The sequence below is a fragment of the Dipodomys spectabilis genome, unplaced genomic scaffold (assembly GCF_019054845.1).
Source record: "Dipodomys spectabilis isolate Male_0828 unplaced genomic scaffold, ASM1905484v1 ptg000621l, whole genome shotgun sequence".
Classification (NCBI taxonomy): domain Eukaryota; kingdom Metazoa; phylum Chordata; class Mammalia; order Rodentia; family Heteromyidae; genus Dipodomys; species Dipodomys spectabilis.
This window is the reverse complement of record NW_024871298.1, coordinates 1,246,023-1,258,999: the sequence shown is the minus strand read 5'-3', so window position 1 is coordinate 1,258,999 and position 12,977 is coordinate 1,246,023. Positions and strand designations below refer to the sequence as shown.

Below are 12,977 nucleotides of genomic sequence, written 5' to 3'. Positions count from 1 at the left end.
GAAAGATAGCCTCTTCACTGGGGGATATAGTGGTTCCCAAATGCCAGGGTTACTGCTGCCTCCTGCTGGTAAGAATAAGGGATTGGAAAAAGCTGAACAGTGCTCTGGGAAACAGCAGTGGTTTCCACCAACAATGCATCATTTAAATAGTAGAGGTAAGCTGATAAACATCACATTGGGGAAGAAGCAGGGGCTGGAGGTGTGCAGTTTAAGTTGTCAGCTTCTATTTCGTCTGGGAGTGATCCACAAGCTAGAGATACAATGTAGACAATTATAAGAGTTTAGAGATTATTATTGCAATCTGCCTATAATGTCAGAAAGACCCACAAAAAATCACCAGAATACTGGAAGGATTAAGCTTCTATACCAAACATACACATAAACAACAACAAAAAGAAAACCCAGGAACTTCAACCTTTACCAAATTCCAAAAGTCTCACAAACTGAAATGCAGAACTTCTAGAGAAGTAGGGAAATATTGTTGAAAGGACCCAAAAGCTTGAACCATGAAAGAGAACAGGGGATAAGTCTGGCTGTTAGTAGTCACTTGTGTAATCCTAGCTTCTCAGGCAGGAGACTGAGATATAAGGATCCAGGTTCAAAGTCAGCCCAGGCAGACAAACCTAAGAGGTTCTTATTTCCAATTAAGTAACAAAAAGGCAGAAGTGGAGGTGTGGCTTATGTGGTATAGCACTGGCCCTGAGTAAAAATGTTAAGCAAGAGTTTGAGAGCCTGAGTTCAAGCCCCAGACTGACTTTACTAAAATTAAAAACATCTGCTGTTTAAAAGACACTGCTAGGTTAACAAAAACATCAGCTACAAGCTGGGAGAAAGTATTTGTGTAACATATAGCTAATAAAGAACTTACATTCTGAGTGTGTTTGTGGTCTCTATATAAGCTAATTTAAAAATAAAGAAGCCAGGCACTGGTGGCTTACTCCTGTAATTTTAGCTACTTGGGAGGTTGAGATCTGAGAATTGTGGTTCAATCCCAGCCCAGACAAAAAAAAAAAGACCATGAGACTCTTATTTCTAATTAATTACCCCAAAGCCAGAAGTGGAGCTGTGGTCCCGTGGAATAACAAGTTTTTGATATTGTTGTTTTCCGGTTTGGGGGCTTGAACTCAGGGCCTGGGCATTGTCCCTGAGCTCCTTTACTCAAGGCTAGCATTCTACCACTTTGAGTCACAATTCCACTTCCAGTTTTCTAGTGGTTAATTGGAGATAAGAGTTATGGACTTTATGCCGGGACTGGCTTTGAACTGTGATACTCATATCTCAATGTCCTGAGTAACTAGGATTACAGGTGTGAGCCACCTGCACCTGGCAAACTTTTTTTTTTTGAGTACATTATGCTTCTAGAAAACTCCCAGGAATTTAGAAGTTTGTTGTACTTCCGGTGATGATAAGCTCCAAAAGAAACATTTATTTGTTCCCAGCACCACAAAAGTGGGGAGAAAGAGAGAGAGAAAGTTGATTTGTTATCTGATTTTATGTCTATTTGGTAATTTGTGGCTTCACTGTATTAATAATAGGTATCTCTGAGTTCCTAAATGAACATAAAAATAAATGGAAAATGAAGAAAATAGAAATTCAGAATATACTAATGACTCCCGATCATGTTCATAATTATTTCACATATATAATTACATTTATTTTTAATAATATAAAGGCCAGCCACCAGTGTCTCTTTGTCTGTAATTCAAGTTACTCAGGAGGCTGAGATCTGAGGATCACAGTTCAAAGCCAGCAGGGGCAGGAAAGTCCGCCAGACCTTGATCTCCAATAAACCACCAAAAAGCTGGAAGTGGAGCTGCAGCCCAAGCAGTAATGCATTAGCTCTACATTGTATAAAACAATTACATGTTACATAATAATGATGTATTATTATAGGTACATTATATAAATCGATACAGATAGCATATAGAGTCTAATCTCATTTTTAAACATAATTTTTGACGGCGGGGCTGACGTTCATAGAATTTTAAAAAAAACACCTGCTTATCCGTGTTTCCTAATCTTTTACAGAAGGCAAGCGGAGGCCTAAATATGTAAAAAGAGGGCGGGACAGAACCACCTGCTGCTCCTCAGACTGACAGCACAAAGAACCAATCACACCCGTCAAGGCTGGAAGGCTTCTAACCCGCTCCACCCACAGGGAGGGAGACGAAGGGAGGCGCAAGCGCAGTGGGTAAAAGGCGGGACTAGAGCCTCGGGGGAAACGACAGCCTTGTCGGCCAATCGAAAGACAGCATCCTCAGCTTCTTCCTGTGAGAGAGGCCGGAAGTTGCCTTTGGGCTGCGGCGGTTAAAGACGCTGCTGTGGGAACGCGGGGCTGAGGTGAGTCGCGAGCGGCGGCCGGCGGTGCGAGGCTGCGCTTTCCCCGGGCTTTCCGTCCCGGGCCCCGCGGCTCCCTGCGTGCTGGGAGAGGCGCGCCCTCCGGGGCCGGCCCGCCCGCCTCCCTCGGGGCTCCCGGCGTCGGGAGGCCCTGCTGGGCGCGGCCCGGTCGGGGCCGTCGGGCCCGGTGGGAGGCCGGGAGGCTCGAGTTGAGAGTTCGAGGCCCCACGCCGCTGCTTCCCTGGTCAAGTCACGTGCCCTCCCCGGCCATCAGTAAAACGGAGCTGCACCGTCCCTGCCCGGAGTTAGTGGTGCGAGGTGTGTGCGGGGCCGGGGGCTCGAACTCGGGGCCTGGGCGCAGCCCCTGGCCTTTATGCTCCAAGCTGGCACCTACCTGGTCACTTGAGGCACAGCTCCACTTCTGGCCCTCCCCGCTCTTCTTTGCTGGTGAATTGGGAGAGGAGAGTCTCACAGGCTTTTCCCGCCCGGGGCTGGCTTTGAACTGTGGTCCTCAGCTCTCAGCCTCCTGAGTGACTTAAGATGACAGGTGTGAGCCACCCGGCCACCCGAGGACATTTGGAGCGGGTCTCGAGTTCACCCCAGGCAAAATCCGTGCAGTCTCTGGGAAGTGGGGACCCTGGGGTACGTTTCTTTGGGGGGGGGGCACGGCCCCCAAACCCCACCATCAAGCAAGTGTTAGTTGGTGTGGGCCTGAGAACAGGCTGGTTTAACTGAAATAAGAACGGTGCAGCAGGCTTTTAGGAAGTCTAATCCCAAGAGGACTGGGAGAGAGCCAGGGAAACGGTGACATCGTCCCAAAAGAAGTGTACTCATTACCTGACGTGTGTGTCTGTAACCCCTCTGTACATCACCTTTATAAGTAATAAGAAAAAAAAATCCCGAAGGGACGCTGTGGCTCAAGTGGTAGAGCACTTGCCTTCAGCTGAAGAGCTGAGGGACAGCGCCAGAGTTCAAGGCCCATGACTGACCAAAAATTAAAAAAAAGAAAAATCCTACCTTGCAGTACTTGGGGGTCCTCATCTCTAAAGCACAATTTCCTAATTTCATTTTAACCCTAGAATTAAGGTGAAGTCGAAAACTGATGTTCCTGTCATTGGCCTTCAGAAAATGGCAATCTCGGTGACACCCATCTTGTAAGAAAGACCAGAAAACTCCCCACTTAAAACCTGGGCTGTCTCATGTTATTTCAGGGTACCAGGTCAGTATTAATGGTCATGTTTTAGTAATGGTGTTGTGGTTGTAAGAAAATAGTCTTGGTTGTTGTTGTTCTGAGAGATCCGTACTTTATTTGGTTAGAAAAGTGTCACCAATTCAAATTAGGCCTCACCAAGTTACTTTAACCAAAGCCTCGTTGTTCCTGTCTGTCTCCTCTCTCTGTGTTTGCTTGCTTTACATGGGTGTCAGTCCATTTATCAGGGACAAATGTTGGAGAAAATTGGAGGGCACATTAGTTTTCTGCTGCATAGAAAACATGTAGAAACTTAACCCAAAATATCCAGTTATTTTTATGGCTTAGTAGTCTTTTATGGTTTAGTCTTCTCATTAAACTGAAATAAAACTACTGGCCAGGACTGAAGACTCTAGGGCTTCAGGCTCTCTTCCAAGATTGTGTAGTAGGCACAATTCATTGTTCCTTGCAACTATTGAACTCACAATCCCTATTTCTAGTGTCTTCTATTATTATTATGCCTAGTGTCTTCTATTATCATCATCATCAATTAATTGTACAGTGGGGTTACATTGTGATGTTTCTGTTAATACATATAAAGTGCTTTAATTCAATTTACCTTCTCTTACTCTTTCGTAATCACTTTCCCTCCTTTTGCTCTTTTAAACAGTTTTTCGTGGTGGGTTTCATGGTTCCATTATCATATTTAATGTGCTTTGCTTCTGTTTGCCCACTCCCTCTGCTTTCTGGGATATATTCTTGTTTTACAAATACACACAGAATTATTTAGGGGCAAAAGGCTGAGATACCAGTAAAGCAAAATGAGGGAAGAATGTTTAAAATATGCTTTTTTTGTATATTCCTGTAGCTTTTTCTGGGTTGAATTTGAAAAAGCTGTAACTGTTTGCAGATAAAATAAGTATGTTAGAAACAATTGAAGTAATATTTTAGGAACAGTTTCCCACCCATTTCTGTGTGTGTGTGAGAGAGAGATGGAGCGGAGACAGAGGGAGAGTTACTAAATTGAACCCAGGACATCCATTGTGTTAGGCAAATGTTGTACCCCTGGTGCTGTGCCCCTAGCCCCTACCCATGTCTTCTTGAACTTCTCCACCAGTTGTGTGTTGGGTTGGTTATCTTGAAGATAGGGTCTTGGTTTATATTTGTGTTGGCTTCCATTGTTTTGGAATAACAGGCTACCTACTCAGCCATTGGTTGAGATGGAATCTCTGGGACATTTAAGCCCAAAGTGGTCTTGAACCTTGATCCCCTGATTACAAGCTTGAGCCACCATGCTTGGCTTGTCATATTTTAGCTATCATACTGTATCCTGCTTTCATAATGAAGGAATTATTTCCCACTTTCTCTTTTCAAGCAGTGTTTCATTAAATATGTTTGTTTACATCTTAGTGTAATTATACCAGTCTTTTTATGTGGTTTCTAGAAGTATAATTGTAATTAAAAGTACAGCAGCTTTTAAAAGTTCAGCAGCTTTTAAAAATTTGATTCTGCCAGATTAAATTCCATACATAAATACTGCCTTTTCCATTAGTTGTACATGAGATTTTCTATTATCTTGGGTTTTATTGGCCTAGCACCTAAGAAAATTGGCTTGGACTGTAGGAGCTCTCTACTTTAGATGGCCTTTCTCTTGTGTAGATGGCTCAGAGAAGTCTGCTCCTGAAATGGGATGCACACTGAATAAACAGCAGGATGTGCCCTCCAGAGAAGGTTAGATGAAACGCACTGGACACACCAGCATGTGAAAATTTGGATAGAGAATGAGAGGCAGTAGTAGAAACTGAGGCTAGACTAGTTGACATAGTGAAAATGCATGAGCGTTGGAGTCAGGGAAACAAAAGGGGAGTATGTTGAGAAGGAAGAAAAAGCTACAGACAGCCAGGTGCTGGTGGCTCATGCCTGTAATCCTAATCTGAGGATTGCAGTTCAGAGCCAGCCTGGTCAGAAGAGTCTGTGAGATGATCTTCAGTTAACTACCAGAAAAGGCTAGAGTACTAGCCTTGAGCAAAAGAGCTAGGACAGCACCCAGGCTCTGAGTTCAAGCCCCGTGACTAACAAAAGAAAAAGCTACAGAAAAACTAAGGTGAATATAGAAAAAGATCCTTTGGATTTGGTGAGTTTCTGATGAGTAGTTTTAATGGAGTGGGAGGTATGGAAGCTAGGTTGGAGGAAGACAAAAATAAATTTGAGGTGGCATGGTCACAAGAACTTAAATAATGTTCATGACTATGCTCCCTTGACTGTCAGCTGCGTCCGAGGTCCCCCTGAGGCTTGGGGACACAGGACAGGTCTGTAAAGCTCAGTGCCACAAATTCCAAGTACAGTCCTGCTGCCAGTATGTTACTTGCCCTGTCTGCATCTCTGAGCAGATTAGCCTAAAAGCACTCAGCAGCCTTTTCATTGCATGATACACCTACATTGAAATGTAGTAAGTATAGGTTATTGGGGCCATTGAAGTTATTGGGCTTGAACTGGGGTTTGACATTTCTGTAGAAAGGATGTAAAAAAGTTAATGTATCCATGATTCTGAATTAGATCATTATTTCTGAAGGAAATGGTGGATAATCCCAAGAATCTAAAATTTAGCAATGTTCATTTTATCAAAATGCTTAAACATTTTCTGAAAATCTGTAATAGAAAGCAAAAAAACCCACCCAAAACCCAAAGCAAACAAACCAGGATTGTGATAAAAACATTATGAGACCACATATATTGTTTGGTTGTAGAGAAACAAGCAGAACTGGTGAGGGGTACGAAATCTGGGTTTTCTTTACAGGTGAAAAGATGGCAACAACGTGTTTTAGTGCCATATTAAGACAAGGGAAAGTAGGTGGATGGTTGACATTTTATGAAACATTTCCCTGTTGTAAATGTTACTTTTGGAAACTAAGGTTCACACTGTCAGGAGATAGAAATACTCTGTCTGTAGTCACTCATTGTGGTGGGCTTGTTTTGCAGCTCTGCTCTGAATCTTGGTCTGTTTTTGTAGGTTTTGATTTTCCACAATGGGTGAACCCCAGCAAGTGAGTGCGCTTCCGCCTCCCCCAATGCAGTACATCAAGGAATACACGGATGAAAATATTCAGGAAGGCTTAGCTCCCAAGCCTCCACCCCCAATTAAAGACAGCTATATGATGTTTGGCAACCAGTTCCAATGTGACGATCTCATCATCCGCCCTTTGGAAAGTCAGGGCATTGAACGGCTTCATCCTATGCAGTTTGATCACAAAAAGGAACTGAGAAAACTCAATATGTCCATCCTTATTAATTTCTTGGACCTTCTAGACATCTTGATAAGGAGCCCTGGAAGTATAAAACGAGAAGAGAAACTAGAGGATCTTAAGCTGCTTTTTGTACACGTGCATCACCTTATAAACGAGTACCGACCCCACCAGGCACGAGAGACCTTGAGGGTCATGATGGAGGTCCAGAAACGGCAGCGGCTTGAAACAGCTGAACGGTTTCAGAAGCACTTGGAGCGAGTTATTGAGATGATTCAGAATTGCTTGGCTTCTTTGCCTGATGATCTGCCCCATTCGGAAGCAGGAATGAGAGTAAAGACAGAACCAATGGATGCTGATGACAGCAACAACTGCACTGGACAGAGTGAGCAACACAGAGAGAGCTCAGGACAGAGGAGGGACCAGATCATAGAGAAAGATGCTGCCTTGTGCGTCCTGATCGATGAGATGAACGAAAGACCATGAAGGTGCTCCATGGCATTGGATAATAGCTTATTTTCCTTTTGAAAGTCTTAAGAGAGATATAACTAAAAGTATAAAGGGATTTTTTTAACTTTTTAATTAAGAGATACTATAGGTTATATTGTACTATAAAATGCACATAGATGAGTGAGCATACCTCTATTACAAGTAACCACTTTAAAAAGCAAATTGTTTATGTTGTGTGGGAGAGTCCTATTTTTGGAGTTGCAATAAAAGTTTAAAGCAGTAATAACAACTGTCATCCTTGAAAGTAAATTTGCTGTTGGCTTTAGGAATGATAAAGGATACCAAGCTGAATACATGGGGAGTTATGAAATCTTTCAGCTTGTTAACATTTTTGCTTAATATCTAAAGTAGTGTGTGAAGTGTTGAGAGAGGAACCCAGTAGGACTTTTTTATCTGAGCGTTCCTTACAACTCATGTTTCAGCCTCTTCATATCCCGTGTAGTCTTGGGATGTGTGTGGGGGGTGGATCTTATAAGATGTTGTTTTTGTGGGTTTTTTTTTTCCTTTCAGACTCTTGTAATAATTCTTTGCCCACTTTAGTTCTATCCATTTGTTTTAGGAACTAAGAGTTTTATGTTCTTCAACTACATTGTCCATTTGTTTTAGGAACTAAGAGTTTTATGTTCTTAAACTACATTGTCACTCATGCTTGAGGCTAAAAACCTGCGGTGGTGGCAGAGACATTTAGATATTTAGAAAAGAGTGTTGCTTCCTTCTGAGATGTGTAGCTGAGACATGGCTGGTAAGCCAGGGACCACATTTCCCCACTCAGGGCCATGCATCTGTGCCAGGTCATGTGACTAAAGTTGTAGACATTGGAAGATGGCTAAGGGACTCTAGATCTACTCCATTAAAATTTCTGGCATGGTAGTCCCATTTTTCTCTCTCTTTTCTGCTTAGATGTATATATGTTCCCAGGATAGCTTAAAAGCCACTTGAAGATGGAAAAGGTTCAGTTATTTGGGGTCTTAGATTAGCTTTTCCTTTCCAACCGTTTCTCTCCCAGTGCATTTGAGTTTATATGAGCAAGAAACAAAATTGAGTACTGTGATTTTGTTTTTCCATTTTCATATCTTCCACCCCACACCAGAGTCTTAAAGAGATAGCCTTGTATCGGAGGATCCCTACCTGCCCTTCATTTTCTTAACGTAGGCCAGTGGTTCTCAAAATGTGGTCCTGGACCTGCAGCGTTAGCACTTGTTAGAAAGTTTCTGCCAGGCACTGGTGGCTCATGCCTGTCATCCTAGCTTGGGTGGGTGAGATCTGAGGATTGTGGTTCAGTGCCAGCCCAGGCAGGAAAGTCCATGAAACTCTTTATCTCCAATTGACCACCAGAAACCTGGAAGTAGTGCTGTGGTTTCAAGTGGTAGAGTGCTAGCCTTTGGTGAAAAAGTTCAGAGGTAGTGTCCAGGCCCTGAGTTCAAGGCCCCCCTCCCAACCCACTCCCCCACCCAAAAAAAATCTCTGGCTCTTCCCTGGACTTTTTGACTAGAATCTTTAGAGGTATCATCCAGGAATCTGTCTTTACAAGCTCGAAATTAAGAATCACTAATAGAGGAAATGGTATTTCCTAGATGTCCACTTTAGACTCTTCCTTCAGTCCCTGGTTTCTAGCAAAGGATTTGCTTTACTAGGTTTCATTGGTCAAGGAGCTGAGAAAGTTCAGTTTAAAATGACTACAGGCCAGTTCTTTGAGAAAAGCATAACCTTTGCCCCCACAAATCTTGCAGTTGCAGTCTTTGTGCAAGCAGGTTCTCAGCAGATAGGCTGCTTGTGGCCAGGTCTTTTTCTGTAATGTGTTTGGTTTGGACCTTTGGAGTCCAGAGGACACAGTCCAGGGTCCTTTAATCTTAAATTGAACTGAGGAGTACCCCTTCCTGCCATTGAGCAAGTGTTTTTGAGCAGCTCGCCAAAGAAAATTGTGTATTTCCTCCTTTACTCATAACCTTGTGGGAAAGGTGTTGGGCTGAGATATGAAACCAGTGTGGGCTTAAAACCTTTGCATGTAAGAAATGAAGTCAGTGAGCATCATAGAATCACAGCAGTTATTTTAAGTGGATAAGTGGCGGGGATGGGTTGCAGGTAAAATGCCAGGGGCATCTTTCCTTTTGAATTCCGGAGGATCTGATCTTGCAGTGAGTGAAAGCTGACGTCTCTTAGAGCATTCTGATGTGAACGCAGTCCTCCCGTGGAATGAAAAAGCATTCATGGTCTTGACAGTTGTCACAAGTTTAAAGGCTTACATCTGATCTTTCATTTGAAAGTGTCACAAAGAAACCTACCATTTTGTACACTTCAAATACACTAATAGAAGACAAAGGCCTTTCAGTTTTGTAAGGATTAAAATACACCTCTCCAACACCTGCTTGTAATGAATATTTTCCAAAATGCCCCAGAGAAAAACATCTGGAAGAATCACCAGAGAGTCATTTTTGAAATGACATTGGGTAAACTCTGAAGAGCTCAGATTCCATCTTGGGGACTGGAGTTCTGACCTGAGTTCCAAATACTGAATTACTGCTTGATAGATGACAAAAAGCCTTACTTGAACTCATTGAAGCTGAAAGATGAATTTGTTGAAAAGGATATGCATATGTTATAGGATTGGAGAGTTAAGTTGGTCAACAAAACTGTGAGGCCAGAAAGACTATGTGCCTTGTTAGTGGACCCCTGAGATCCTTTTAGCTTTCCTGTCTTCACAATTTTAAGCAATGTAGAGAGTTGATGACTGCTGTTCCTAAGTGTTGAAAATAGGTCAAATTGAAAATGCATTTGCTTCACCTAACCTGTCCAGCATCATAGCTTAGCTGTCCTACCTTAGAATGTGTACAGTAGCCTTCAGTGAGGCATTGAAAGGGGATGGATCATGGCTTCTTGACTGTCTGAGAAAAGATCAAAATTGGAAGTACCATTCGTTTCTACTGAATGCTTACCACTTTCATTTCCATCTTCATTCAGGTTGACAGGTTGTAGGTTGAACCATTCATTTTAGGTAGTGAGCTGTGTATATCTGTGCCTACCACTGGCTGGAGGTTACCTCTCAAACACAAACTTTAAAAAAAAAAAAAAAAAGAGGCTAATTAACCAGCTGAGAAAAGCATTGTTCTAGTCCCAGGGGTCCCTGTTAGCATCAAGTGCAAATGTCTCCTAAGGAAATAAGAAGATGACATCATTTGGATGAGAAAGGCTGTGTGGCTACAATCTCGAGGGAAGAGGCATAACTAGAGAAGCAGATAGAAGGATTTATCTGAGATTTGGAAAGCCAGAAAGTTCTGTGACTTAGCCAAGGTCATGCAACTGGTCAGTGGATGAATCAGAACAAAAGTACACCTTTCTTTTCAAAGCCTGAGCTCTCTCAAGTTCCATTCTTAACAAAGAATGGGTTTCTTGTTCATGTTGTTACTAAGTCATGCGGGTAAGTGAATAGTGAAGTCCAACAGCAAACTCCACGATTTAGCCATAAACACCCACGTTTTCACTATGTGCTACTGGCCAAAGGAGAAATAGATTTGCACGTGGAAAGTATGGGTTCCCTTTAAAGTCATTCAGGTTCTCTATGTTGGCTTACACTTCCTTATCTTTGGGGGATCTTGTACTTGTAGCTGTAATATGCCTAAAACTCTTCTTTTGTTGTTGTTGTTGTGGGACTTCAACTCAGGGCCTGGGTGCTGTCACTGAGCTCTTCTGCTCAAGACTAGGACTGTACCACTTTGAGCCACAGCTCCACTTCTTGTTTTCTGGTGGCTAATTGGAAATAAGAGTATCAGGAACTTCCATACCTGGGCTGGCTTCAAACTGCAATTCTGTTTTCAGCCTCCTGAATAGCTAGGATTACAGATGTGAGTCACCAGCCCCCAGATTTAAAGCCCTTCTTACAAGGAAATCTTCAAATCCATGGTTTGCTTGGGGTGGACTGTAGATCAGGAAGCAGGGATTTTTTTTTTTTTTTTAATGGGATTCTCCATCTTCCCCATTGTGGGTTGGAGCTCTTTGTAAATCCAGTTAGTGGTAAATATTTTAGGCATTGAAATTGGTGTAGTGTCTGTTGCAGCCACTCAGCCCTTATGGCTCAGGATTAATCACAGAAATAGATAAATATGAACACTGCCACACTACAGCTGACTATATGGACACCAAACTTTGAATTTCAGTAATTTCCAGTCTTTGGGAAACATTCTTTGCTTTTCTTTCATCATTTAAAAAATCATTCTTATCTGTGGGAACATAAAATCAACAAAGGACAATTTGGTTGGTAGGTTGTGATCTAGGTAGATGGCTTCTAAACCCCATGTTACCACAAAGATAGTCATATACATCTCACAAATAAAAGTGACAGGCTTGTTCTTAATTTTTTTTTTTTTTTTTGCTGGTCGTGGGCCTGAATCTGGGTCTGGGCGCTGTCCCTCAGCTCTTCAGCTCAAGGCTAGTGCTCTACCACTTGAGCCACAGCACCACTTCTGGCTTTTTCTGCTTATGTGGTGCTGAGGAATTGAACCCCAGGGCCTCATGCATGCAAGGCAAGCACTCTACCACTGAGCCACCTTCCCAGCCCTAGGCTTGTTCTTAGATGAATAACTACAAAGCATTTATCACAACTTGGGGAAGAGTACTTATAAGGCTATTAAAAGATTAGCTAGTGTCCACCCTACTCTCTTTTTAAGTTTTATTTTTTGTACTAGTCCTGAGACTTGAACTCAGGGCTCCGGCACATTGTCCTTGACCTTTTATTGTTCAAAGCTAGCACTCTACCCTTTTGAGCCACAGCTCACTTCTGACTTTTTGGTGGCTAATTGGAGTCTCACAGACTCTCCTGCCTAGGCTGGCTTCAAAGTATACCCTCAGATCTCAGCTTCCTGAGTAGCTAGGATTACAGGCATGAGCCACCGGCACCCACCTTTAAGTTTTATTTTTAATTGAGAACTATACACATAGGGTACAATGATGTTCTGATACAAGTATTCAGAGAGATATTTTTTTTCTGACAACACATTACCTACATTTAGCAATAAAGGTGTTTTCAAATCACAACGTGGTGATGCTACCAGTAGGTGGCATGCTTGTCTCAAGTTTAAGAAGCTGTAACTAAGGGCCTCAAAGGAAGCATCCAGAGACACTGCTAGTGGCACCCTAACTTATGGTACTTCAGTGCTAAAGCAGAACCCAGTTGATAATCAAACCCAGTTGAATCAAAGCTGGCTGCTGTTGGAAAACACTCAGAATGCAGCTAGGTGTGGTGGAACTACCTATAATCCCAGCACTCTGGGGACTGAGGCTGGAGGATCAGGAGTCCCAGCACAGCCTGGGCTGTGTGGCAATCTAGGCCAGTCTTCTGTGTAGGGGTATCTCTAAAACAAACAACAAACACTAAACCAACAATGAAAATATCACCGTAAATGCCAGAGTTTGAGCTCACTTTATCAGCCTGGGCTGCCTTTGGTTGTCTTATTAGTTGCCATGGAAACTGTCTCCCTAACTGTGGTAATTGGAGTACTCAACTCCAGTAATGCTGAGAATGAGAGAGACCCACCCTAATTCCTTCTGAAACTCATTTGCCCCAAGCAACGTATACAGATCTCAGACCCAGTAATCCTCTGTGCAGGACTAGATCTGAGAGGGTGGGAGGAGCCAAGTATGATGTGAACCTTCTGGAGCCACTGTGATCTGAGGGCTGTGAGCTGAGGTACAGCAGCCGAGTTGAA

General features: G+C 42.9%; 1 protein-coding gene across 3 annotated transcripts; it reads left to right on the top strand.

Moving 5' to 3' along the window:
* Positions 1-2,272: 2,272 nt before the first annotated feature.
* Positions 2,273-7,501, top strand: Med7 (mediator complex subunit 7). Of its 3 annotated transcripts, none has more exons than XM_042671404.1 (3): positions 2,273-2,340; positions 3,417-3,556; positions 6,537-7,501. In XM_042671404.1, exon 3 carries the CDS (start codon positions 6,553-6,555, stop codon positions 7,252-7,254), a length of 702 nt encoding a protein of 233 aa, XP_042527338.1. In that variant the 5' UTR covers positions 2,273-2,340; positions 3,417-3,556; positions 6,537-6,552; the 3' UTR covers positions 7,255-7,501. The 3 variants fall into 3 exon arrangements, with proteins under 3 accessions (XP_042527338.1, XP_042527337.1, XP_042527339.1); XM_042671403.1 differs by having other exon boundaries at positions 6,506-7,501; XM_042671405.1 differs by lacking the exon at positions 3,417-3,556 and having other exon boundaries at positions 2,281-2,340.
* The last annotated feature ends 5,476 nt before the right edge of the window (positions 7,502-12,977 follow it).

Excerpts from the sequence above, each read along its gene's own strand:
- Med7 (XM_042671404.1), top strand. The coding sequence starts at position 6,553 with ATGGGTGAACCCCAGCAAGTGAGTGCGCTTCCGCCTCCCCCAATGCAG.